Raw genomic sequence first — 25,517 nt, forward strand, 5'->3', positions numbered from 1 at the left:
ATAGAGGGCGGAATGACCTTTGGTGGCCTGGGAAAAGTCCCACTTGTGACTTATCCCTAGCAAAATCAAGACCAAGAGTGCCGATGTGCATTATGGTCATGAACATGTATTGGATGCTTACTGTATACCAAGCACCAGCCAAGTATTTCCACGTGATTTTCATTTAGCCCTCATGACCCCATGAGATAATCACTATTCACATTCCATTTTACAGAAGACAAAATTTGCTCCAGGTCACACAATTAGAAAGTAGTGGAATTGGCTGGGCAGGATTGCTCACGCCTGTCATCCCACCACTTTGGGAGGCTGAGGCGGGTGGATCACTTGAGATCAAGAGTTGGAGACCAGCCTGACCAACATGGTGAAACCCCATCTCTACCAAAAAGTACAAAAATTAGGGAGGCCAAGATGGGTGGATCACCTGAGGTCAGGAGTTTGAGACCAGCCTGACCAACATGGAGAAACCCCGTCACTACTAAAAAATACAAAGTTAGCCAGGCGTGGTGGCCCATGCCTGTAATCCCAGCTACTTGGGAGGCTGAGGCAGGAGAATCGCTTGAACCTGGGAGGTGGAGGTTGCTGTGAGCCGAGATAGCACCATTGCACTGCAGGTCTGGGCAACAAGAGCAAAATTCTGTTTCAAAAAAAAAAAAAAATTAGCTGGGCGTGGTGGTGCATGCCTCTAGGCCCAGCTATTCAGGAGGCTGTGGCATGAGAATAGCTTGAACCCAGGAGGTGGAGGTTGCCGTGAGCCGAGATGGCGCCATTGCGCTCCAGCTTGGGTGATGGTGAGACTTTATCGCAAAGAGAAAAAAAAAAAAGTGGTGGCCTCTGGATTTGGCCTTGAGCACCCTGTACAAAGCCAGCTCCTCATTTGCCAGGCCACCAAGCAGGGGAACTGTTCTCCACATTTTCTCTTGGTAAACTGGGTGTAGTGGCTCACAGCTGTAATCCCAGTATTTTGGGAGCCTGAGGTGGGAGGATCACTTGAGCCCAGGTGTTCAAAACCAGCCCGGGTAACATAGACCCTGTCTATGTATAAAATACAAACATTAGCCAGGCATGGTGGCTCACGCCTGTGATCCCAGCTACTCTGGGGGCTGAGGTGGGAGGACTGCTTGAGCCCAGGAGGCCAAGGCTGCAGTGAGCTGTGAGTGCACCACTGCACTGCAGCCTGACGGATAGAGCAAGACCCTGTCTCAAAACAAATGTACAAATTTCCTCTTTGGAGTCATCTAACTTTCCTGTGAATCTTCCCTTTTTCCTTGAGCTAATGAGGGAGGTTGCCCGTCAGATCTGCTTTCACCCAAATGGAACATGTTGCTTTTCCTTAGAGATCCTTGATCCACGGTTAGTCTAGACCCTGTTGGGTTGATGAGTAAGTTTCTTTAGGGGCTCTGAACAACTTTGAACTGGATGCAAAGCGTGTGCTGGTGCATTGATGTGTATTTTGGGGAAAGCATCTGTAGCTTTCAGCATATTCTTTTTTTTTTTTTGAGACGGAATCTCGCTCTGTCGCCCAGGCTGGAGTGCAGTGGCGCAGTCTCGGCTCACTGCAAGCTCCGCCTCCCGGGTTCACGCCATTCTCCTGCCTCAGCCTCCCGAGTAGCTGGGACTACAGGCACCCGCCACCATGCCCGGCTAATTTTTTAAATATTTTTAGTAGAGACGGGGTTTCACCGTGTTAGCCAGGATGGTCTCGATCTCCTGACCTCGTGATCTGCCCGCCTCGGCCTCCCAAAGTGCTGGGATGACAGGCGTGAGCTGCCACGCTTGACTCGGCATATTCTTGAGTTGACTTAGAGGTCTCCTGACTACACTGTTTTCAGTCTTGCTGTCTCCCTCCCGCATGAGATGGAGTCTCACTACCTTGCCCAGGCTGGAGTGCAGTGGCGAGATTCCAGCTCACTGCAACCTCTGCCTCCAGGTTCAAGCAATTCTCCTGCCTCAGCCTCCCGAGTAGCTGGGATTACAGGCATGCGCCACCATGCCCAGCTAATTTTTTTTTGTATTTTTGTTAAGAGACAGGGTTTCACCATGTTGGCCAGGATGGTCTCGAAGGGTCTGGAACTCCTGACCTCAGGTGATCCACCTGCTTCGGCCTCCCAAAGTGCTGGGATTAGAGCCACCATGCTGGGGCACACTATTTTTAACTGGAAGCTGCTTTCCTGTGTCAATCCTCTAAACATTAATTTTTATAAAATGTTTAAAACCTTTCTAGGAAAGATAAAAATGAATTTTTAAAATTCTGTTTCTAAATGAAATGTCAGTATCACTGTTTGAACAACCACTTAAGCTATGGAGTTTTCCAAAATGAGCAGCCATTAACTGTGTTTGATTTTCAGCCTCCATCTATTAAGTGTATTCAGTGTTTTCAGGTCTATCACAATTTTTTTTTTCCTTTTTTTAAAAAAACATTTAAGGCTGGGCATGGTAGCTCACATCTGTAATCCAAGCACTTTGCAAGTCCGAGGCAGGCGGATCACATGAGGTCGGGAGTTTGAGACCAGCCTGACCAACATGGAGCAACCCCATCTTTGCTAAAAATACAAAATTAGCTGAGCGTGATGGCGCGTGCCTGTAATCCCAGCTACTCGGGAGGCTGAGGCAGAAGACTCGCTTGAACCTGGGAGGCAGGCATTGCGGTGAGCTGAGATTGCGCCACTGCACTCCAGCCTGGGCAACAAGAGCGAAACTGCATCTCAAAAAAAAGAAAGAAATTAGCCGGGCGTGGCGGGGCGGGCCTGTAGTCCCACCTACTCGGGAGGCTGAGGCATGAGAATCACTTGAACCCTGGAGGTAGAGTTTGCAGTGAGCTTGGATCCTGCCATTGCACTCTAGCCTGGGTAACAGAGCAAGACTCTGTCTCAAAAAACCAAAAATTTTAAAAAAGCCACTTCCCTCCTAAGGTTCAATCAAATTCATTTAAACTTTTGCGTGTTTTTTTATATCAGTTAAAATAAGGATTCAATATCCTTAGAAATAGTCTTTTCTGTTTTAAATATAACATCTAAAAAATTGTAGTAAAATGCAAATAACAAAAATTTACAATCTTCATTTTTAAGTCTAAAGTTCAGTGGTGTTAAGATACATTCCTATTGTGCAATATCATATACTTTTTTTTTTTTTTTTTTGAGACGGAGTCTTGCTCTGTCCCCCAGGCTGGAGTGCAGTGGCATGATCTCGTCTCACTGCAACCTCCGCCTCCCCAGGTTCAAGCGACTTTCTTGCCTCAGCTTCCCTAGCTGGGATTACAGGTGCGTGCCACCACGCCCGGATAATTTTTGTATTTTTCGAAGAGACTGGGTTTTGCCATGTTAGCCAGGCTGGTCTCGAACTCCTGACCTCAGGTGATCCGCCTGCCTCTGCCTTCCAAAGTGCTGGGATTACAGGTGTGAGCCACCGCGCCCGGCCAGCCTTTTAATCTTCCAAATTGGGGATGCACTTAAATGATCTGAAAAAATTTTCCTTACAGTTTAAAATATGAACTTGAGAGTTTTTTTTGTTTTGTTTTGTTTTGTTTTAAATATAGAGTCTCACTCTGTCGCCCAGGCTAGAGTGCAGTGGGGCGATCTCGGCTCACTGCAACTTCTGCCTCTCGGGTTCAAGCAATCCTCCTGCCCCAGCTTCCCCAGTAGCTGGGATTACAGGCGCCCGGCACCACACCGGGCTGATTTTTGTATTTTCAGTAGAGACCGGGTTTCACTATGTTGGCCACGATGGTCTCGAACTCCTGAGTTCAGATGATCCGCCCACCACGGTCTCCCAAACTGCTGGGATTGATTACAGGCGTGAGCGACTGCGCCCGGCTACACTTGAGGGTTTTAATGAACATCTTCTGGTTGATTTGAGCAAAGTTCCTGACCCCGCCAGGCTTCGGATTCGGCCTCCCCCAGGCCGGGTCTCCGCATCCTCAGCGCCCCCGGGAGAGGCCTCCACGGCGGCCGCGCCCACGCTGGACAGCGCGATGACGTCACGCATGCGGACCCCGCCCCCACGTAGGCCTCAGCCCTACAGACCCCGCGCCAAGCCCCCGCTCGCCCTGCGAGGCCCAGGCCGGCCGCTGGTCTCCACATCCTGGCCAGACAAGGGGACGCTCCGTGGAGAAACTGAGGCTGGAGTTACCACGCCCGTCCCAGGGGAGGACGCGGGCGGGGCGCCCGAGCTGCCGGGAGAGGGCGGGTCTGCCTCAGGCTGGAACCAGTTTGCCCAGAAGCCAATGTCCCCGCCGGGCGGGACAGCCACGCGTGTTCGCGTCGCTCCCGTCACTCAGGTGGCAGGGGTGGGTCCTAGGGAACTAGCCAATCAGGATGGGCAGGGGCGGGGCCGAGACGACTATCCAATCAGGTTCGCCCAATCGGAATCCGGGACCTTCCCAATTACAGCGCCAGGGGAGGGACCGGGGAGTTCTCCAATCAGAGTCGCTGACGTTGGCAGCACTGTCCAATCAGAGGCGCGGCTCCCCAAGCTCTGTCCAATCAGGCCCCTGGGACGGGACGTCTCCGTCCTCCTAGCCGTGAGTGTCCCGCCTGCCCCTAGCGGTCCCCGGCGTCCCTGTTTCTGTCTTGCTCACCTGCGCAGGTAGCGGAGAAATCGCCCCGGGACATGGTGAGTGCGGCGCGGGAGACTATCCCGGTGCGGGGCGGCAGGAAGCGGCGGCCGCCTGAGACCGCGGCTGGGATGAGCTGAGGGACGCGCGGGGCGTCCCCGGCGAGGGCGGCGCAGGACGAGCGCCTGGGCCCCGGGGGTCCCGCCTGGCCCCGCCTCCCGCGGTGAGGCCGCGGCTAGGGCGCACCAAGCCTCGGATCCCCGCCCGCCTCTGGCCCCGAGGCTGCAGAGCGGGGAACGGCGCCCGGAGCCCGACCCCCTCCCCGTCGTCCCGGGGCTTCCGCGTCCCTGCGCTCCCGACCCCCACGCCCCGCCCGGGGCCGCGGCGCCTCTGAGCGTTTGGCTGCGGCTTCGGGACGCCCGGGTCGCGGGAGGCAGAGTCGCCCGAGACCCCGCGGTGCGGTCCTTGGCTCCCCCGGGACCCGCCCTGGGGCCTACGCCGCGAGGCCTCCTACGCCGCGGGGCCTCCTGGGGTGCGGGTCCCTGGTCGGTGCCGCCTCCGCCCGCGCTCCCGCGGCTCAGCTCCTGGGAGACCCCGCGCCCCCGGCTGCGGTCTCTGGGGGACCCCGGGCTCCTCCCGGGACAGCCCAGGAGCGGTGGGGACCTCAACGGAGCCGCCGGGGGCGGGCTGGGGGCGTCCCTGGAGCCCCAACTTGCAAAGGCAGCCCCTGGGGCCTGGGGCGCGCGAGGTTTCCTCCCCTGAGTCCCAGTTTTCCTTCTTGGGGACTTCTTGTCCCCTCTGACCCCAAGATGCCTGGGGTAGGTAAGGGGGAACAAAACAAGGGTTCCTGGTCGTCCCTGGGTTCTCACACACAAGGAAGAGTAACTGAAGTGACTAGAGAAACAAGGGAGAGCGAGGACCCCAAAGCAAACGCCGCAGACCCACAGCGGGGACGCCCGGGAGGCTGGTGCATTAGTGTCCTCGGACTGCTGTAGCAACTGACTGCAGATGAGGGGGCTAAAACCACGGAAATATATTCTTTCACGGTTCCCTGGAAACTGTGGATTTCAGGAAGTTTCTCAGATCAGTTTTGAGTACTAACAATGGGATTCCTTGCCGAGGGAACACCTGAATTGGGGGTGGGAGGGCGTCCCTCGTGGTAGCCTGGCCAGACTTGACCCCTCCCTGGGTTTGTCACTGTGGAAAGGTTTTCACTTTTTCGAATCTCAGTTTTTAGTAAGTGAAACGTACATTTAATTAATAGAAGTTGCAAGATAAAATATTTCCAGGCCGGGCGCGGTGACTCACGCCTGTAATCCCAGCACTTTGGGAGGCCGAGGTGAGCAGATTAGTTGAGATCAGGAGTTGGGGACCAGCCTGGCCAACATGGAGAAACCCTATCTCTACTAGAAATACAAAAATAAACTGGGCGTGGTGGCGGGCGCCTGTAGTCTCAGCTACTCGGGAGGCTGGGTCAGGAGAATGGCGTGAACCCGGGAGGTGGAGCTTGCAGTGAGCCGAAAACGCTCCATTGCACTCCAGCCTGGGCGGCAGAGCGTGACTCCGTCTCAAAAAATGATAATAATAATAATTCCAACAGGGTGAGTTTCAGGAAAAAAATTAAAATGTTCGTCTTACATTCCATTTGTTAAACATTCCCTGAAGTGTGTGTAGTAAGTTTCTCAGATCTGTTACTTTCTTTTTTCTTTTTTTTTTTTTTTGAGACGGAGTCTCGCTCTGTCGCCCAGGCTGGAGTGCAGTGGCCAGATCTCAGCTCACTGCAAGCTCCGCCTCCCGGGTTTACGCCATTCTCCTGCCTCAGCCTCCCGAGTAGCTGGGACTATAGGCGCCCGCCACCTCGCCCGGCTAGTTTTTTGTATTTTTTACCAGAGACGGGGTTTCACCATGTTAGCCAGGATGGTCTCGATCTCCTGACCTCGTGATCTACCCGTCTCGGCCTCCCAAAGTGCTGGGATTACAGGCTTGAGCCACCGTGCCCGGCCCCTACTTTCTTTTTTCTTTTATTACTATTATTTTTTTGAGAGCTCTGTTGCCCATGCTGGAGTGCAGTGTTGGCGATCACAGCTCACTGCAGCCTCCACCTCCTGGGCTCAAGCAATCTTCCTGCCTCAGCCTCCTGAACACAGGGACTCCAGGTGTGTACCACCATGCCTGCCTAAGTTTTTGTATTTTTTTGTTTTTAGGGATGGGGGCTCACTTTGTTGCCCAGGCTGGTCTCAAACTCCTGAGCTCAGGTGATTCTCCTACCTCCACCAGCCTTGTTCTTTTCTTTTGAATGACAACAAATAGGATTCCAGGGCCTAGACTTCAAAATGTTACTGGGGAGAAGAATCTCAGAGAAATAGAGAAAATCTCCTTTTCACCATAGGTGCAGAAAAATGAATACATTGCCATGAAACATGTTGCAGATAAATTATAAAAATTTACCAAAATGTCAGTTATTCTCCTTGACATGGTAGAGAATTTTTGACAGTGGATGATTCTGTTCTGCTTCCAATACTGCAGTACCCTTTCCTTAATTCTATAATACATTTTTTGTGTTCCTGAAATAGGTAGAATACAAGAGATTTTTCTTGTTTAGATGACGATTTGTCCTGGCTCCATATATTCAAGTGTTCATCATCTGTAATGCTGGCCCTGGCACTGATGAGATTTCCCCAAACACAGGGGCTGCCTCAGGGCTGTGTTCCTTTACTTTGTTTTTGTTTTGTTTTGTTTTGAGACAGGGTCTCGCTCTATTGCCCAGGCTGGAGTGCAGTGGTGCTGTCTCAGCTCACTGCAATCTCTGCCTCCTGGGTTCAAACGATTCTCCTGCCTCAGCCTCTCAGGTAGCTGGGGCTACAGGCACCTGCCACCAGGCCTGCCTAATTTTTCTTCCTTTTCTTTTCTTTTTTTCCTTTCTCTCTCTTTCTTTCCTCTCTCTGTCTCTCTTTTTTTTTTTTTTAGAGGGAGTTTCGCCCTTTTCTCCCAGGCTGGAGTGCAATGGCAGGAACTTGGCTCACTGCAACCTCTGCCTCCTGGGTTCAAGCAATTCTCCTGCCTCAGCCTCCCGAGTAGCTGGGATTATAGGCGTCTGCCACCATGCCCGGCTAATTTTTGTGTTTTTAGTAGAGACAAGGTTTCACTATATTGGCCAGGCTAGTCTCAAACTCCTGACCTGGTGATTCGCCCACCTCAGCCTCCCAAAGTGCTGGGATTACAGGCGGGAACCACTGCGCCTGGCCATCTTTATGTATTTCTAGTAGATACAGGGTTTCGCCATATAGGCCAGGCTGGTCTCGAACTCCTGACCTCAGGTGGTCTGCCCACCTCAGCCTTCCAGAGTGCTGGGATTATAGGTGTGAACCACCATGCCCCCAACCAGAGTGTTTTAAAATTGGCAGCTGGTCACAGAGGTACCCTGTGCCTGGCTGTGCCAAGATTTCAGACACCCAGGAAGAAAGCAGATTTTTAGGGTAAACACATTGTTGCGTAAACAGTTTCAGCACAGTAAACAACTCCTCTATCTGGAGGATAACCCTCCCCAAATCCTGGCTCCCTTAGGCCAGCCAGGGGCCAGCTTTGCAGGCAGCACTTTCTAAGGTTAGGGGCCCTCAGGTCTTTGGGTTGGCACTTCCTGCAGTCCACGCCCTAGGCCACTGGACAGAGGTCTTTTACCACAGAATTATGGGAGGACCCTATGAAGTAGGATGAGACCACACTGCAGTATTGATTTCACTTGTGCTCTTTAGGGCTCCTGGACTTAGCCAGTTAAGGTAAATTCCATTGGCTGCATTGGCTGCAATGGAATTATTATTATTATTATTATTATTTTGAGACGGAGTCTCTCTCTGTCACCCAGGTTGGAGAGGAGTGGCGCGATCTCGGCTCACAGCACACTCCGCCTCCCAGGTCCACGCCATTCTCCTGCCTCAGCCTTCCGAGTAGCTGGGACTACAGGCGCCCACCACCACGCCCGGCTAATTTTTTGTATTTTTAGTAGAGGCGGGGTTTCACCATGTTAGCCAGGATGGTCTCCATCTCCTGACCTCGTGATTGCCCGCCTCGGCCTCCCAAAGTGCTGGGATTACAGGCGTGAGCCACCGCGCCCGGCCAGAATTACTTTTTTAAGTTCCATTTTTATTTCAGATTCATGGGGCACATGTGCAGGTTACAAGGGAATATTATATGATGCTGAGGTTTGGGCTTCCATTGAGCTTGTCACCCAGATAGTGGACATCGTAGCCATGAGGAAGTTTGTCAGCCATTTCCCCCTTGTCCCTCCATTTGGAATCCCCAGCGTCTATTGTTTCCAGTTTTATGTCCACGTGTACCCAAGTTTGACTTCCCACTTACAAGAACGAACATGTCATATTTGGTTTTCTGTTTCTGCATCAGTTTGCTGACGATAATGGCCTCCAGCTGCATCCATGTTGCTGCAAAGGTCACGATTTCATTCTTTTTTGTGGCTGTGTCGTATTCCATGGTGTAGATGGAGCACATTTTCTTCAGTCCGCTGTCTGTGGTCACTAGGTTGACTCCATACCTTTGCTGCTGTGAAGCTGCTGCAGTGAACACACAGGTGATGTGTTTCTTGGTGGAATGGTGTCTTTTCCTTTGGGTAGACACCCAGTAGTGGGACTGCTGGACTGAATGGTAGTTCTGTTTTTAGTTCTCTGAGAAATCTCCACACTGTTTTTCTTAGAGGTTGTACTAATTTACATTCCCACCAACTATCCCGGCCCGCGGGATAGTCAGTGTAGGCCCTGGAGGAGGGAGTGGGAATTTGGGGAACAAGAGACACGAGAAATGGAGACAACACAGTGCTCTGATCAAGTCTCGTTTAATGGCGGTAATGCACTGCCTTATATACACTTGGAAGGGAAGGGGTTGGGCTAAGGCGGAAATGATCTCATTGCCGAGGGCGTGGCCAGGTTAGTTTCGGTTTCTCCGGTCGGAGGTCATGTTGCGCTTGCGCTATTAAGTAACAATTTTCCCAGGCGCGGGAAAAGTGAGTGAAGAAGAAGCAGGAAGAGCGCCATCTTTAATGGGGTATTAGTACAGGGGAAAAAAGGCAAAGATAGGGAGAAGGTGTGGGGTGGAAATGAACACAGCTCAGGCGTTTAATCCTTAATTATTATTCGCTATGGCCGGGGCGTGCAGCTCCGGACAACCAACCACGTATAAGCATTCCCTTTAACAGCCTTGCCAACATCTGTTTTTTAACTTTTTAATAACAGCCCTTCTGACTGGCGTGAGATGGTATCTTATCGTGCTTTTTATTTGCGTTTCTCTGATGATTAGTGGTGTTGAGCTTTTGTTCATATGTTTGGACCACAGAGGTCTCAGAAAACCAGGTGGCTTATGAAGTTTCTGTATTATTCTCTTCCCGCCCCCATTACTATTTGTTACTGGAGAGAGGCACCAGTTCCTGCACAGCGTAGCTCTGGCCAGTAAGTCGAACTTAGACCTGAGTGTCTTCCAGGGGACAAGGCAGTGCCCTGAGTGCCAGGGTAAGTACAAAATAAGTCCCCCCAAAGGGGACAGGGGTCAGTCCCCTTGGAAGCACATTGTTTGCAATGGTTGGGACACCCCAAGCAGGACTTGACACCGGTCAGGCAGTCGGGTTAGCAGGGCCCCCAGCGTGACCTCCCACCACGGGCCTCCTGTCCTAGGGTTCTCTGTAAACAGAATCACTCAGTGTAGTCCTCAGTTTCAGAGGCTCTGCCCGAAGCATCAGTTTCAAGCAGTTGTGCGTGTCTGTGATACCAGTTCATTCACCTCTCCAGTATGGACGACACCCGGAGGTGTCCTTTGTGGAAAGTTCAGGAACTGTGGCCACTTGCTGCTGTCTCAGGACTGTGGGGTGTGATCGGAGGCTTAGCAGCCAACCTGAATCCAGGGCACTCACAGCCGCGTGCGACGTTTGCTTCAGGAAGAGGGAACGTTTCGGTCACGGCTCCGAAAAGAGCAGCTGGATTTCAGACAGTGCCATCCAGGGTCAAGCGAGTCCTTCAGTGTGGGCAGCTGCGAGTGCGCCAGACAGACCAGCCAGCACCCCTGATGTTTTTCGTAGTTCACTGCCTTACCCGGGGGTGTGGAGCTCTGCAGTTGCACTGTTTCCTGAATTAGAGGCGTGTTCATTGAGCCTAGCCCTGCTGTCAGGTCAGCACAGTGAAGGCTGAGGTAGCAGTGGACATAGTGAGGATGAATTAGAGTGGGCAGTGTTAGGTTTTAGCTTAGAGTCAAGTCCAGGCCGCTGGGCTCTGAGTTCAGAATTCTGTAAAACACTGAGGCTTTTCTTCTGCAGCAGTACAGCCTGGGTATTGCTGGGTTGGACAGCGGTGTGCCAAGATCAAGTTGCAAGAGTTTCCTAAGCCCTTTTGGTCTCCTGAGTCTTAACGTCCAAATTGATTCAGCTAAAAATATGCACATCTGGCTTGAAAACCATCAACTCTTAAGGTCGTCAGAAATAGGTTTTCATAAAAGCACATTAACAAACTAAAAACTACTACTTAAGATTCCAAAAGTACATCCCCACTTAGAGATTGCCTCTCTCTTCATTTGTTTCCCTTTTCTCTGAACCTCCAATAGGAAAAATGATAGTAAAAATCAGTTGTGGACCAGATGCGGTGCCTCACGCCTGTAATCCCAGCACTTTGGGAGGCCGAGGCAGGCGGATCACAAGGTCAGGAGATTGAGACCATCCTGGGTAACACGGTGAAACCCCGTCGCTACTAAAAAAAATACAAAAAAACTAGCCGGGCGTGGTGGCAGGCACCTGTAGTCCCAGCTACTTGGGAGGCTGAGGCAGGAGAATGGCATAAACTCGGGAGGCAGAGCCTGCAGTGACCCGAAATTGCGCCACTGCACTCCAGCCTGGGCGACAGAGCAAGACTACGTCTCAAAAAAAAAAAAAAAAAAAAAAAAAAAAAAAAAATTCAGTGGTGGAGACCTGATCTTATTTCTAATACTTAGAGTTTAAATTCCAGTCCATGCACCAGGGGCAAAAAGCAAGGATGTTGTGTCCGTCATTTAAAAAAACAAACAAAAACTGATTGAGATGATCCCTGTAGTGTTTTTAAAATGACAAAGACTTTTTTTTTTTTTTTTGCCATTTTCTCTCATTTTTATCACACATGCCGATGCAGTAGTATTCCTCATCTCTTGGAGCTTCTGGTAGCCCCAGGTGTTCCTTTGCTTGTGGCACCATAATTCCAGTCTCTCCTTCCATCTTCACATGGCCACCTTCCGTGTGTGTTTCTGTCTTCATGTGGCATTTTCCTCTTAGAAAGACACCAGGGCCCATTGGATTAGTTGGTGTCATTTTAATTGATGACATCTGCAAGGACCCTATTTACAGATAAGGTTATAGTCACAGCTACCAGGAATTAGGACGTGGACATATCTTTCTGGGGACCACTTCACAACAAACCGCTGGCAGTTCAGCATTTACAGGGATGGCATTCTGCTAGCAGGAAAGACCATGGCTGGTCAGGAGGTAAACCAGGGGGAAGCAGGGAACACTCCAGCCTTTTTTTTAACCAGCAGCAGGTTTTTAAAAAAGCCTGGAGTGGGCCGGGCGCGGTGGCTCAAGCCTGTAATCCCAGCACTTTGGGAGGCCGAGGCAGGTGGATCACGAGGTCAGGAGATCGAGACTATCCTGGCTAACACGGTGAAACCCCGTCTCTACTAAAAATACAAAAAACTAGCCGGGCGTGGTGGCGGGCGCCTGTAGTCTCAGCTACTCGGGAGGCTGAGGCGGGAGAATGGCATGAACCCGGGAGGCAGAGCTTGCAGTGAGCCGAGATCACGCCACTGCACTCCAGCCTGGGAGACACAGCGAGACTCCGTCTCAAAAAAAAAAAAAAAAAAAAAAAAAAAAAAAAAAAGCCTGGAGTGGCCGGGCACGGTGGCTCACGCCTGTAATCCCAGCACTTTGGGAGGCCGAGGTGGGCGGATCACGAGGTCAGGAGATCGAGACCATCCTGGCTAACACCGTGAAACCCTGTCTCTACTAAAAATACAAAAAATTAGCCGGGTGTGGTGGCGGGCACCTGTAGTCCCAGCCACTCGGGAGGCTGAGGCAGGAGAATGGCATGAACCTGGGAAGTGGAGCTTGCAGTGAGCCAAGATCGTGCCACTGCCCTCCAGCCTGGGCAACAGAGCAAAACTCCGTCTCAGAAAAAAAAAAAAAAAAAAGCTTGGAGTGTCCCCTGCTTCCCCAGAGTTTACCTAAAATTGCGTTCCAGCCTTGGGAATTGACTTAACTTTCTTTCCCTCCCAATGCAGCACAAACTTTTACCATTTTCCTCACCCAAAGCTTACCTTTCAGAACATGGGGGCCCTTTCTCCTATCCGGAGGAGAGAACAAAAACCAAAGGCTGTTCTTTGTTTTCTTGTCTCACAGCCTGCATGGCCCAGAGCAGCCAGGACATCCAGCCCACCCCACTGGAGCTGGGTCTGTCATTTCTCCTTCCATCAACCGTTAACTCTGGTAGCAGACAGCTCAGCTGTTGTTTCATAGGCTCCATACGCCACGCAGGCACCAGAGGCTTACCATCCCTTACCCCTTCATCCGTCCTTTTCCCAAACAGTGCTTTTGCCATATTTCAGTGAGTCAGGCTCATTCTAGCAAATCCCACCTCCGATGCCAACGGTGTCAGCATCCCCAGGACCACCCCGCACCCTGCTGGTAGGATTCACAGGGCTCCACGTACAGTCATACTGATGACTATGATTTGATACAACAAAAGGACACGCAGCAAAATCAGCACTGGGAAAAGGCACATGGGGAGACGTGCAAAAGAAACCCAATGAAGCTTTTCAGAGTCCTTTCCCAGTGGATGCAGAACGCACCTCATTCCCCCAGCAATGAGTCGTGACAACACCTGTGAAATGTCCACCAAAGAAGCTCATTGGAGGCCGGGCGCGGTGGCTCACGCCTGTAATCCCAGCACTTTGGGAGGCCGAGGCGGGCGGATCACAAGGTCAGGAGATCGAGACCATCCTGGCTAACACGGTGAAACCCCGTCTCTACTAAAAATGCAAAAAATTAGCCGGGCGAGGCGGCGGGCGCCTGTAGTCCCAGCTACTCGGGAGGCTGAGGCAGGAGAATGGCGTGAACCCGGGAGGTGGAGCTTTCAGTGAGCCGAGATCGCGCCATTGCACTCCAGCCTGGGCGACTAAGCGAGACTCTGTCTCAAAAAAAAAAAAAGAAGCTCATTGGAGACTCGGTGCCCAGGAGTTTTTTTAGATGAAGTCTTACTCTGTTGCCCAGGCTGGAGTGCAGTGGCACAATCTTGACTCACTGCAACCTCCACCTCCCGGGTTGGAGCTGTTCTCATGCCTCAACCTCCCAAATAGCTGGGATTACAGGCACGGGCCACCACGCCTGGCTAATTTTGTATTTTTAGTAGAGACGGGGTTTCACCATGTTGGCTAGGCTTGTCTCAAACTCCTGACCTCAAGTGATCCCTGCCTCAGCCTCCCAAAGTGCTGGGGTGACAGGTGGGAGCCACTGCGTCTGGCCAGTGTCCAGGACTTTTACTGCTGGCTCTTCACATAGGCATCCCCTGCCTGGTGTGTACACAGATTCCATTTCCAGAAGGAAAGCAGTTGTCCAGCATTAACAGTGGTGTTTGCACCATGAGTAATCTGAATTAGGGTGGTGCGAACCTTCCCAAAACCCAGGTTCCTGGACACCAGCTAAGGGCAACATTGCCGGAAAGCCTTCCTAAAGATAAAGTCTAAAGCCCGCAATGTTAACTTCTTTCTGCATAATGGGAACTTTATTATTAAAATACACTGCAAATACTGTACTGTGGGCAATTAAGGCTGACCCAGGGAGCTCACATTATCCTGTGCCAGTATGAGGGTCCTGTAGGTACTCTGCTGCTCTGTGAATAGGAATGTTCTAGCATCAGAATTGCTGCGTGACAGTCTTTTGTCTCCTGCTGATAGATGGTAAGTAAGGAGTTGATCTTTCTCAGAAAGCAGGTTTGAAGGAACTGGGCATCTTGGGGTTTCCATGCACCTGTGCCCAATATGCAATATGGAAATGAGAAATTGAAAGTGCAGCCTCTAGAGTGATACGTGAGGAATCACTTCCTCCTGGAATTTTTTATTTTTCTTTTTATTTTTTTTTCCTCCTGGAATTTTTGAGACACAGAATTTTCTAGGAAGGCACTATTGAGTCCTTTATGTCTTTTATAACCATGGAAAATTTGTAATCAAATGGTTTGGACTTCAGTTAACTCCTTTGCAAAGTGGGACTCTTAAACTTAAGGGTAGCAAGAATACTTTTTTTTTTTTTTTTTTTTTTTTTGGAGACTGAGTTCTGCTCTATCACCCAGGCTGGAGTACAGTGGCATGATCTCAGCACACTGCAACCTCTGCCTCCCGGGTTCAAGCAATTCTTGTGCCTCAGCCTCCCAAGTAGCTGGGACTACAGTCATGCACCACCATGCCCTGCTAATTTTTTTTTTTTTTAATTTTTAGTAGAGATGGGGTTTCACCATGTTGGCCAGGCTGGTTTTGAACCCTGACGTCAAATGATCTGCCCGCCCTGGCCTCCCAAAGTACTAGGATTACAGGCGTGAGCCATCACACCCAGCCCAAGAATACTTTTTTTGGCTCTGGTAAAAAGAACTGTTTGGACGTTGTGTGCACCTCACTCTGTGCATACTTATTGAGTGAGTGTGCCTGTGTGTATGAGAGAGAGAGCGTGCGAGAGAGACAGAACCCAGAATTAATTGTTGGGCTTCCGTCACTGAGGCTCCAAGTATAGGGAATGTGGGGAGGTCCTCGTTCTCATGTCTTTTTCATTTTTCCTAAGGTCTAATTTCTCAATAACTTCTAGTTTCCAAGTTAAAATTAATACTTCTCAAAAGAATGTTTTCATTCAGCCAGTTGGACCTGGAGTTCTTTAAGACGCTATGGCTACCTGGCCTTTGTTGCCACTTGGGTCCTCTCAGGCCCCTTGGCCTGATGTTTGGTGAAGGAAGCAGAAGAGAATGTTCCCAGTCCTTCCGTGTTTTTATCCCATAAACCTTCATTCAGTTTTGACCCTGTGCTTTGTGTGGTGCAGAATGATGATGTGTGCAGCAGGGGAGGAGCTGAAACGGTTTGTGTGACAAGGGACTGATGGTCTTAAAATACAAGTATTTGTTTCATTTATATAGCATTTGTTTGATACCTCCAATGTGGTCTGAATGCTTTTGATAGAGAGTAATGTCTTCAGTTGGTCACAGTAAAAGTATAGAGAGAAATTCAGTGTGTTAGTGGTCCTTTGAAATCTATGAGGAAGTGAGTGTAGAGTAGACAAAAGGAAGAGGGGTGACAACTGAGTCACAGGGTAGATGTCGGGGACCACAGAATCTTTTTTGAACTGCATACGATATAAGTACAACGCTCCTGGGCTCTCGGTCTCATAAATATGTTGAATGTTTTAGGACTCAGTGGTCTTTGAGGATGTGGCTGTGGACTTCACCCTGGAGGAGTGGGCTTTGCTGGATTCTGCTCAGAGGGACCTGTACAGAGATGTGATGCTGGAGACCTTCCGGAACCTGGCCTCAGTAGGTAAGGATGACATCATTCCTTCCTTCACGTAGTTACTTAGAGAACAAGTATTTCTTACACATCAGACCTGTTCCAAGGCTTAGAATGTGGAAAGGGAATAAATTGGTAAATAAGACATAGTCACAGCTGTCATAGAGCTAGAATGTAATGGTTTTCCATGAGAATGAGAATCGGTATTTCAGCTTTTTCATTTTGTAAGGAAAGCTCCCTTCATGTCGTCATTATGGATATAGCTTTGAGAGGCCTAGTGAAGTTTGTTTTTGCAAGCCAGTGAAAATTTGATTTTTTTTGTTTGTTTGTTGTTGTTTTTGAGATGGAGTCTCGCTCTATCACCCAGGCTGGAGTGCAGTGGTGCAATCTCAACTCACTGCAACCTCTGCCTCCCGGGTTCAAGCAGTTATCTGCCTCAGCCACCTAAGTAGCTGGGATTACAGGCGAGCGCCACCATGCCCAGCCAATTTTTGTATTTTTAGTAGCGACGGGGTTTCACTATGTCAGCCAGGCTGGTCTTGAACTCCTGACCTCGTGATCTGCCTGCCTTGGCCTCCCAAAGTGCTGGGATTACAGGTGTGAACCACCGCATCTGGCTGTGATTATTTTTTTAAAATAATTTTTCTATGCTTACCAATACTATGTTTATTGAGTTGCTTACCATTTTGACCATTTTGTGTTTGATGAAGTCCTGAGATACCTAAACTCCTCAGTGTCATTTTCAGCTAACAAGTGCCTTCTTATGATTTGTTGACTTTTTGATTTCAGATGATGAAACTCAATTTAAGGCCAGTGGGTCAGTTTCTCAGCAGGATATTTACGGAGAAAAAATACCCAAGGAATCTAAAATAGCTGCGTTCACCAGAAATGTTTCCTGGGCCTCTGTTTTAGGAAAAATTTGGGACAGTCTTAGCATTGAAGATCAGCCCACAAAGCAGGGGAGAAATCTCAGGTGAGTTGCACTCACAAGGGAACACAGTATTTCAGGAGAGAATCTTAGTCTGTCATTAAACTTTAAAAAAGCAAGTCAACAGAAAACTCATACAAGCCTAGCTCCAAATTTGTTTAATCCACAGAATTTTTACAAAAAATATTTCTTTAAATGTGACATAGACAGCAAGTGACATTAGAAACATAATTCAGATGGAAACCATTATCAAGAAACCCTGGGCCAGGCATGGTGGCTCACGCCTATATTCCTAGCACTTTGGGAGACTGAGGTGGGCAGATCACTTGAGGCCAGGAGTTTGAGACCAGCCTGGCGAACGTGGTGAAACCCTGTCTCTACAAAAAATACAAAAATTAGCAGGGCATGGTGCTGCAGGCCTATAATCCCAGCTGTTTGGGAGGCTGAGGCAGAATTGCATGAACCCAGGAGGCAGAGGTTGCAGTGAGTTGAGACTGTGCCACTGCACTCCAGCCTGGGTAACAGAGTGAGACTCTGTCTCAAGAAAAGAAAAGAAAAGAAACCCTATACATAAGAAACACCGTTTTGGCCGGGCACGGTGGCTCAAGCCTGTAATCCCAGCACTTTGGGAGGCCGAGGCAGGTGGATCACGAGGTCAGGAGATCGAGACCATCCTGGCTAACATGATGAAACCCCGTCTCTACTAAAAATACAAAAAACTAGCCGGGCGTGGTGGCGGGCGCCTGTAGTCCCAGCTACTCGGAGGCTGAGGCGGGAGAATGGCGTGAACCCGGGAGGTGGAGCTTGCAGTGAGCCGATATCGTGCCACTGCACTCCAACCTGGGCGACAGAGTGAGACTCCGTCTCAAAAAAAAAAAAAAAAAAAAAAAAGAAACACCGTTTTAATAATGGCAGTGGTCAGACCATCTTCCAGGGCATTCAGTTTATTTCATTTTCAGACAATTCACATAGGGTGAAAAACTATGCTTTCAGTGAAAATGGTTAAAATGCAATACTTCCTAATAAATACTAACAAATCATTATTAAACCAATAACATGCTTCTCATTTTTAGTAGAAATCATGTGTTGGAGAGAGTCTGTGAAAGTAACGATCAATGTGGAGAAGCCTTCAGCCAGATTCCACATCTTAATCTGTACAAGAAAATTCCACCTGGAGTAAAACAGTGTGAATACAACACGTACGGAAAAGTCTTCATGCATCACTGCACATCCCTCAAGAGTCCCATCACAGTTCACACTGGACACAAACTATATCAGTGCCAGGAATGTGGGCAGGCCTACAGTTGTCGTTCACACCTAAGAATGCATGTGAGAACCCACAATGGAGAGAGACCCTATGTGTGTAAATTATGTGGGAAAACCTTTCCTCGTACTTCCTCCCTCAATCGGCACGTAAGGATTCACACTGCTGAGAAAACCTACGAATGTAAACAATGTGGGAAAGCCTTCATTGACTTCTCAAGTCTTACTAGTCATCTCAGAAGTCACACCGGAGAGAAGCCATATAAGTGTAAGGAATGTGGGAAAGCTTTCAGTTATTCCTCAACGTTTCGAAGACACACAATAACACACACTGGCGAGAAGCCATATAAATGTCAGGAATGTGGGGAAGCCTTTAGTTATTCCTCAACTTTTCGAAGACATTTGATTTCACACACTGGAGAGAAGCCACATAAATGTAAAGAATGTGGGGAAGCCTTCAGTTATTCTTCTACTTTTCGAAGACACATGATAACACACACTGGAGAGAAACCCTACGAATGCAAACAGTGTGGGAAAACCTTCATTTATCTCCAGTCCTTTCGAAGACATGAGAGGATTCACACCGGAGAGAAACCCTACGAATGCAAACAGTGTGGGAAAACCTTCATTTATCCCCAGTCCTTTCGAAGACATGAAAGGACTCATGGTGGAGAGAAACCCTATGAATGCAACCAGTGCGGGAAGGCATTCAGTCACCCCTCATCCTTTCGAGGACACATGAGAGTGCACACTGGAGAGAAACCCTATGAGTGCAAGCAATGTGGGAAAACTTTCAATTGGCCCATATCTTTACGAAAACATATGAGGACACACACTAGGGAGAAACCCTATGAATGTAAGCAGTGTGGGAAAGCCTTCAGCTTATCCGCTTGCTTTCGAGAACATGTGAGAATGCACCCTGAAGACAAATCCTATGAATGCAAGCTATGTGGGAAAGCTTTCTATTGCCACATATCCTTACAAAAACATATGAGAAGGCATACTGCAGAGAAACTCTATGAATGCAAGCAGTGTGGGAAAGCTTTCAGTTGGCCTGAACTTTTGCAACAACATGTGAGAACGCACACTGTAGAGAAGCCCTATGAATGTAAGGAATGTGGGAAGGTCTTCAAATGGCCGTCATCTTTACCAATACATATGAGACTGCACACTGGAGAGAAACCTTATCAATGTAAGCATTGTGGGAAAGCATTCAGTTGTTCCTCATCCTTAAGACGACATGTGAGAATACACACTACAGAAAAACAGTATAAGTGTAATATGGAACATCCTCCTACAAATGAATTCATGTGCAATGCTTCAGAAAAGTCACACCAGGAGAGAGATCTGATCAAAGTTGTAAATATGGTGTTGCCTTTATGAGTTCCTTATCCTGAAAGTGGACACTTAAGGAGTGTGTCTGTAGTTCATTTGCAAGTAAACATTTAGGTGAAAAATAATTCTCCAGATACTCTTAGCTATTCTACATGAATTTTAACAGGTGGTTTCTTTTCTTACAATTCAGTAAATAAAACTTTCATCTTAGAGTGTTTTGGACTTATGGATGATTTGAAGTGCATTTTTAATATGCAAGTAGGTTCAAGTTTTATTTAATGTCTTAAATTGTAACTGACCTAGTGTGGCAGGTATTGGATATCACTTATCTATTATATTTTCCACCTTTCTTACTGGGAGTATTTTTATTGTTTGGCCAGAGGACCCTTATTCCATTTTCTAAGAAGTAGTTGGTAGAATTTCATAATTATGCAAAGTTGTCTAAAGAGTATAGTCTCAAATGAATTGTAATTTTTAATGTTTGCCCTTTGCTGTTTGTCTTTGCTTGTGATTGTGAATTGGACAGTAGGCTTTGACTTGTGATATGACAGAGAAATCCAGAGTTCCAGATAGTTCTTCTGCATTGTTATGTCAATGTGGGTAATGTTAGGAACTTCATTTGCTGCAATGCATTTCCTTTATGGTTCCATGTCCAAATTTACCAATAGCAATAACTTGAATGAAATTTAGAATGAAGAAGAAGTCATTGCTGAGCTTTTGAGGTCACATTAAATGAAGACAGACAGATGCATAGGGGCTTCGTGAACATCAAACTTCAGCTTATTTTCCAGATCCTTGTTCCTGCCAATTAAGAGTACCATCAAAAGAAACACTTAAGTGCTTGATTTCCACTGTGTCAGACGTGTAGTCTTCCACAGACATCTCCATGAACTTGGTATCAGGGATATGCCTGTGTGGTCAGTCACCTACAGTCTGGATTTTTCTCAAAACCCCGCATGACCTCTTGACCACTGAGTCAGACTGTCTTGTTTGGCAGTCTCTGAGCTTCTGATTCTCCTGTTCTGTAGATCTTAACATATTTGCATGGGGTCTGATTTATATAGTGAACACCTTGTTATCGTAATACTTCCAGTGGCTCTGTGATCCTGATTCCACCACAAAAGCCACAGTGTTGCAGCCAAAGAAGAAAAACAACACGGCCGGGCGCGGTGGCTCATGCCTATAATCCCAGCACTTTGGGAGACCGAGATGGACAGATCATGAGGTCAGGAGATTGAGACCATTCTGGCTAACACGGAGAAACTTTGTGTCTACTAAAAATACAAAAAATTAGCCAGGCATGGTGGCGGGCGCCTGTAATCCCAGCTACTTGGGAGGCTGAGGTAGGAGAATGGCATGAACCTGGGAGGTGGAGCTTGCAGTGAGCCGAGATCATGCCACTGCACTCCAGCCTGGGGCGACAGAGCAAGACTCTGTCTAAAAAAAAAAAAACAAAAAAAATAAAAACGAGACTTTGTACTCTATTGCATTTTTAAGTGTGCCAACCCAGTCCTATGTGAGAACAAATACCTTCGTCATATATTAGATTTCAGGAGATTTCTGTTACTCAGAGCTAAATGCAGTTGCTTGATATAGATTAAATTATTAGGTTTGATTATGTGTCATTAAAAATAATGTGGATTTTGTTTCAAGGAAAACCTTCTGTAGATATTTCTTAGAAATATCCTATTTAGCTGGGCACAGTAGCTCACGCCTGTAATCCCTGCACTTTGGGAGGCTGAGGTGGACAGATCACTTGAGGTCAGGAGTTAACATGGTGAAAACCCATCTCTACTCAAAATACAAAAATTATCCAGGCATGATGGTGAGTGCCTGTAACCCCAGCTACTTGGGAGGCTGAGACAGAAGAATCGCTTGAACCCAGGAGGCGGAGGTTGCAGTGAGCCAAGATCGCACCACTACACTCCAGCCTGGGAGACAGGGAAAGACTCCATCTCACAAGCAAAAAGAGAAAAAAATATCCTATTTACTGTGCTTTCAAATTAGTTGTTTAGAGACTATAGTAATTTCCCAGGGCTGCCATAACAAAGTACAGAAACTGGGTGACATAGGAAAACAAACTTTTTGTTTCTCAGTTCTGGAGCCAGAACTCCAGAAACAAGGTATTGGCAGGAGCATGCTTTTTCTGAAGATGCTAGGGAAGGATCTGTTTCAGAACTCACCTAGCTTCTGGTAGCTCCTTAGCTTGTAGCGGCATAACTCTAATTTTCACATGGCATTCTCCCTGTGTGTGTGTCTCTCCATGTGGCAATATTTTTGTACATACACACCACTCATTGGGTTAGGCCCCACTCTACTTCAGTATGATTTTACCTTAACTAATTACGTTGGCAACAACTCTCTTGCCACATGCTGAAGTACTGCGAATTAAGATTTCAACATAAAAATGTTGGGAGGCCCAATTTAACCCATAACATTAGAAATGTTATTTTTGTTTACCGAGAGAATTACAGATTTCAAATCAACTTTATAATTTTGTTAATCATGTTACATTTTGAATCATTATTACCAGGTATATACAAATACAGGTATTTTTTGTCATATAAATGTTATTTTTAATTGCTGTATACTGAACATTTGCCCCCCTTTGTATTTTTTTTTTTTTTTTTGAGACAGAGTCTTGCTCTGTCACCCAGGCTGGAGTGCAGTGGCATGACCTTGGCTCACTGCAACCTTCATCTCCCAGATTCAAGTGATTCTCCTGCCTCAGCCTCCCGAGGAGTTGGGATTACAGGCCTGCACCACCACACCCAGCTAATTTTTATATTTTTAGTAGAGATGGGATTTTACCATGTTGGCCAGGCTAGTCTTGAACTCCTGACCTCAGGTGATCTGCCTATGTCATCCTCCCAAAGTGCTGGGATTACAGGTGTGAGCCACCATGCCTGGCCTAAAATGATTTATTTGTGGTTAATAACAATTAAAAAGCGTAAATAGGCCGGGCGCGGTGGCTCAAGCCTGTAATCCCAGCACTTTGGGAGGCCGAGACGGGCAGATCACTAGGTCAGGAGATCGAGAACATCCTGGCTAACACAGTGAAACCCCGTCTCTACTAAAAAATACAAAAAACTAGTCGGACAAGGTGGCGGGTGCCTGTAGTCCCAGCTACTCGGGAGGCTGAGGCAGGAGAATGGCGTAAACCCAGGAGGTGGAGCTTGCAGTGAGCTGAGATCCAGCCACTGCAGTCCAGCCTGGGCAACAGAGCCAGACTCCGTCTCAAAAAAAAAAAAAAAGGCGTAAATAATGATTTTGTCAATGCCCTATACGCAGAAACCACCAGGATCACACTGGTAGTCAAAATTCGCTGTGTTGAGTTGAAGTTTGAACACATAATCAAGAAAGGGCTGTGGCTTGTATCAGTCAGAGGGTGTTTAAAAGGATTTACTATCAGATTTGGCCTTGTGTTCTGTGATTTTGGTGAGTGTTCAGGGAAGCCACGCTTTGGTCTGGATTGGATGTTCTCAGAGAATGAATACAATTCTCTGGGAACCCCCAAAGTTCTCATCTATAAAGCAGAAGTTAATTGGAGCTGAAAACTGATCAGTAAAGCAGCAGCACCCAGTCATATTGGGGAGAAGAGGGGAATGTTTGATCATTTCTGTGGTTTAGAGGTGAGTTCCAGAACAAAAGAAGACATGTTTGACATCCTCAAACGAGAAAATTTTTCATGTGTTTTATAGGCCAAGGAGGCAGAAACTTTTGTTTTAATGAGCCAGAAAGCCCCAAAAGCCTATTTTAAGTTTTCTCAGGTATGGTTTCAGCCTCTGAACTTCCAGAATTAACTAGGGAAGAGGAAAAACACGTAACTCCTTAGAGTTTCATTAAAGAGCAAGCAATAACCAATAATCTCCATTACTTTCCATGTTAACATAAGTTTTCATAGCGCTCTATAGATTAATGTGACTTGGCAGTCACTTGTATATCTTAACACCCCCTTACCCATCATTCCCTCTTAGATGAAGAAAGTTAAGTGCCAGGAACACAGAGTCTTGTATATTCATGTAGCTCATGATGATGGAATCAAGTTTGAAGGCTTAACCTGTGCTTAACCTATATTGGGCATTGTCAAAACTTAAATTTAGAACACTAGAAAGCAAGTATAATTAATTTTACAAATAGGGCATCAAATTTTACAAAAAGACTCCTAAGTCTATATGGTATTCTTTTATAAGACATGGAAAAGGCAAAGATAAAGGAAATGAACAAATTGGTTAGAAGTGGGGGATTTGAGTACAAATGGGCATAAGAGTGTTCTATCATGACTGTAGTGGTGAAAAGCATTTATGAAAAGTCATAAGGCTATCCTTAAAATAGCAAATTTTGCTGTATGTACATTTTAAACAATAAAAATGCTTTCAGTATGTTAACTCAAGACCAGGCACAGTGGCTCATACCTATAATCCCAGCACTTTGGGAAGCTGAGGCGGGAGAATTGCTTGTGGCCAGGAGGTTAAGGCTGCAGTGAACTATGATCACGCACTGCACTCTACACTGGGCAACAGAGCAAGACCCTGTCTCAAAAAAAAAAAGGAATTCAAACCTTTCCTGAAACTTGATATATAAGTTCGCAATAAGACTTCCCTAGCTGGGCGTGGTGAATCATGCCTGTAATCTCAACATTTTGGGAGACTGAAGCAAGAGGATCACTTGAGGTCAGGAGTTAGAGACCAGTCTGGGCAACACAGCAAGACTTCCAACTCTACAAAAACTAAAAAGTGACCCAGGTGGGGTAGTGCATGTCTGGTCCCAGCTACTTGGCAGGCTGAAGCGGATCACTTGAGGCCTGGAGGAGCCATGATCATGCCACTGCACTCCAGCTTGAGCGACAGAGCAAGACTGTCTCAAAAAAAAAACCAGACTTCCCCCACCATCGTGGAATTCTCTGGAGGAAATGTAGGGCTGGATGACAAGGACTTGTGCCTTGTCAGACCCCGTTTGAAACCCAGTCTGAAGTTTCAGAACACCCACAATGGCCATACCTGACTTCATCTCACACACATAACAGGAAAGAAGAGGGAGGTCTTCCAGAATCTGTCGTTGAGTTTACATCAGGTTCCTCCCATTGGGAGCATCCTGATCCTGTCTTCAGACAAGGGGCATCCACATCTTGTCTTCCAGGGCCTTTCTTGAGGCCCCTTCCAGCTCCAAAGTTCTCATCTCAAGCTCAGTTCTGTGTCTTCATGCTGCGAAATGTCTTTACGGATCCCCAAACTCCTCTTGCTGTTGGGAACACGTGGCAGTTGCGCGTTGTGAGGCGAGATAGAAGAGGCAGTGGCAGAACCCATGCCATGGAGACACGCCCATCAGCCACAGCAGCTCCTGCTACTGCATAAATCCACAGGCACAGTCACACACCTCACAGTGTCAACATCTCCCGTGACATCATAAAGATACCCAGCTGGGAACCACCTACAGCGATGGGGTTTCACCTACAGGCGGGCAAACAGGCACTCCTCCTCACTGTCCCAGTCACCTGACATGCCTTCTCTGCACACTCAGGTCGTGACGCCCCACGAAGTGCCCATCGCGCCCCAAGCTCCTTACCTGCCTCCTCCCCACACTCCGGGACGTGCCTTACTAACGCCTCACCAGAGCGCATGTGCCCTTCTCAGGCGCAGCCCCACGGCGCACAGCGCCAGCTTATTGGCCTGCGGGAAGTGGGTTCCGAAGAGAAGCCCCTCAGTTTCCGGAAGCCCCGCCCTGCAGATTGTTCCCAGGATGCAACACGGCCTCGCGTCTAAAAGAGCTGTGCTTTGTTGGGACTACCTGGGAGTTTCCGCCTTTGACGAAGTGCGCAGGCGCACTTAGGCGAGGGGGGGGTGACTGTAAGAAGCGGAGGTATCAAGAATGGTACTGGCAGTGGCGGAAGCT

The 25,517-nt window shown here is 48.0% G+C and overlaps 1 protein-coding gene and 1 long non-coding RNA gene across 5 annotated transcripts; one reads left to right on the top strand and one right to left on the bottom strand.

Moving 5' to 3' along the window:
• The first annotated feature begins 4,491 nt into the window (after positions 1-4,491).
• LOC105485718 (zinc finger protein 555) lies at positions 4,492-24,018 on the top strand. Of its 4 annotated transcripts, none has more exons than XM_011748128.3 (4): positions 4,492-4,608; positions 16,003-16,129; positions 16,889-17,072; positions 18,101-24,018. In XM_011748128.3, the coding sequence occupies exons 1-4, from the start codon at positions 4,606-4,608 to the stop codon at positions 19,671-19,673; spliced, it is 1,887 nt and encodes a 628-aa protein (XP_011746430.2). In that variant the 5' UTR covers positions 4,492-4,605; the 3' UTR covers positions 19,674-24,018. The 4 variants fall into 4 exon arrangements, with proteins under 4 accessions (XP_011746430.2, XP_070943295.1, XP_070943294.1 ...); XM_071087194.1 differs by lacking the exon at positions 4,492-4,608 and adding an exon at positions 8,637-9,131 and having other exon boundaries at positions 18,104-24,018; XM_071087193.1 differs by lacking the exon at positions 4,492-4,608 and adding an exon at positions 8,645-9,131.
• Positions 20,294-25,485, bottom strand: LOC139360362 (uncharacterized). Its single transcript, XR_011617693.1, has 3 exons — positions 25,191-25,485; positions 24,626-24,866; positions 20,294-20,426 (listed from the first exon to the last, which is right to left on the bottom strand). It is a non-coding gene; the product is annotated as an uncharacterized lncRNA (long non-coding RNA).
• Between the last annotated feature and the right edge of the window lie 32 nt (positions 25,486-25,517).

This window comes from Macaca nemestrina, chromosome 20, assembly GCF_043159975.1.
Source record: "Macaca nemestrina isolate mMacNem1 chromosome 20, mMacNem.hap1, whole genome shotgun sequence".
Taxonomy (NCBI): domain Eukaryota; kingdom Metazoa; phylum Chordata; class Mammalia; order Primates; family Cercopithecidae; genus Macaca; species Macaca nemestrina.

Excerpts from the sequence above, each read along its gene's own strand:
- LOC105485718 (XM_071087193.1), top strand. The coding sequence starts at position 9,042 with ATGGAGCACATTTTCTTCAGTCCGCTGTCTGTGGTCACTAGGTTGACT. Across the intron at positions 9,132-16,002 it reads CTGCTGCAGTGAACACACAG|GACTCAGTGGTCTTTGAGGA; the intron begins GTGATGTGTTTC and ends TGAATGTTTTAG. Across the intron at positions 16,130-16,888 it reads CCGGAACCTGGCCTCAGTAG|ATGATGAAACTCAATTTAAG; the intron begins GTAAGGATGACA and ends TTTTGATTTCAG.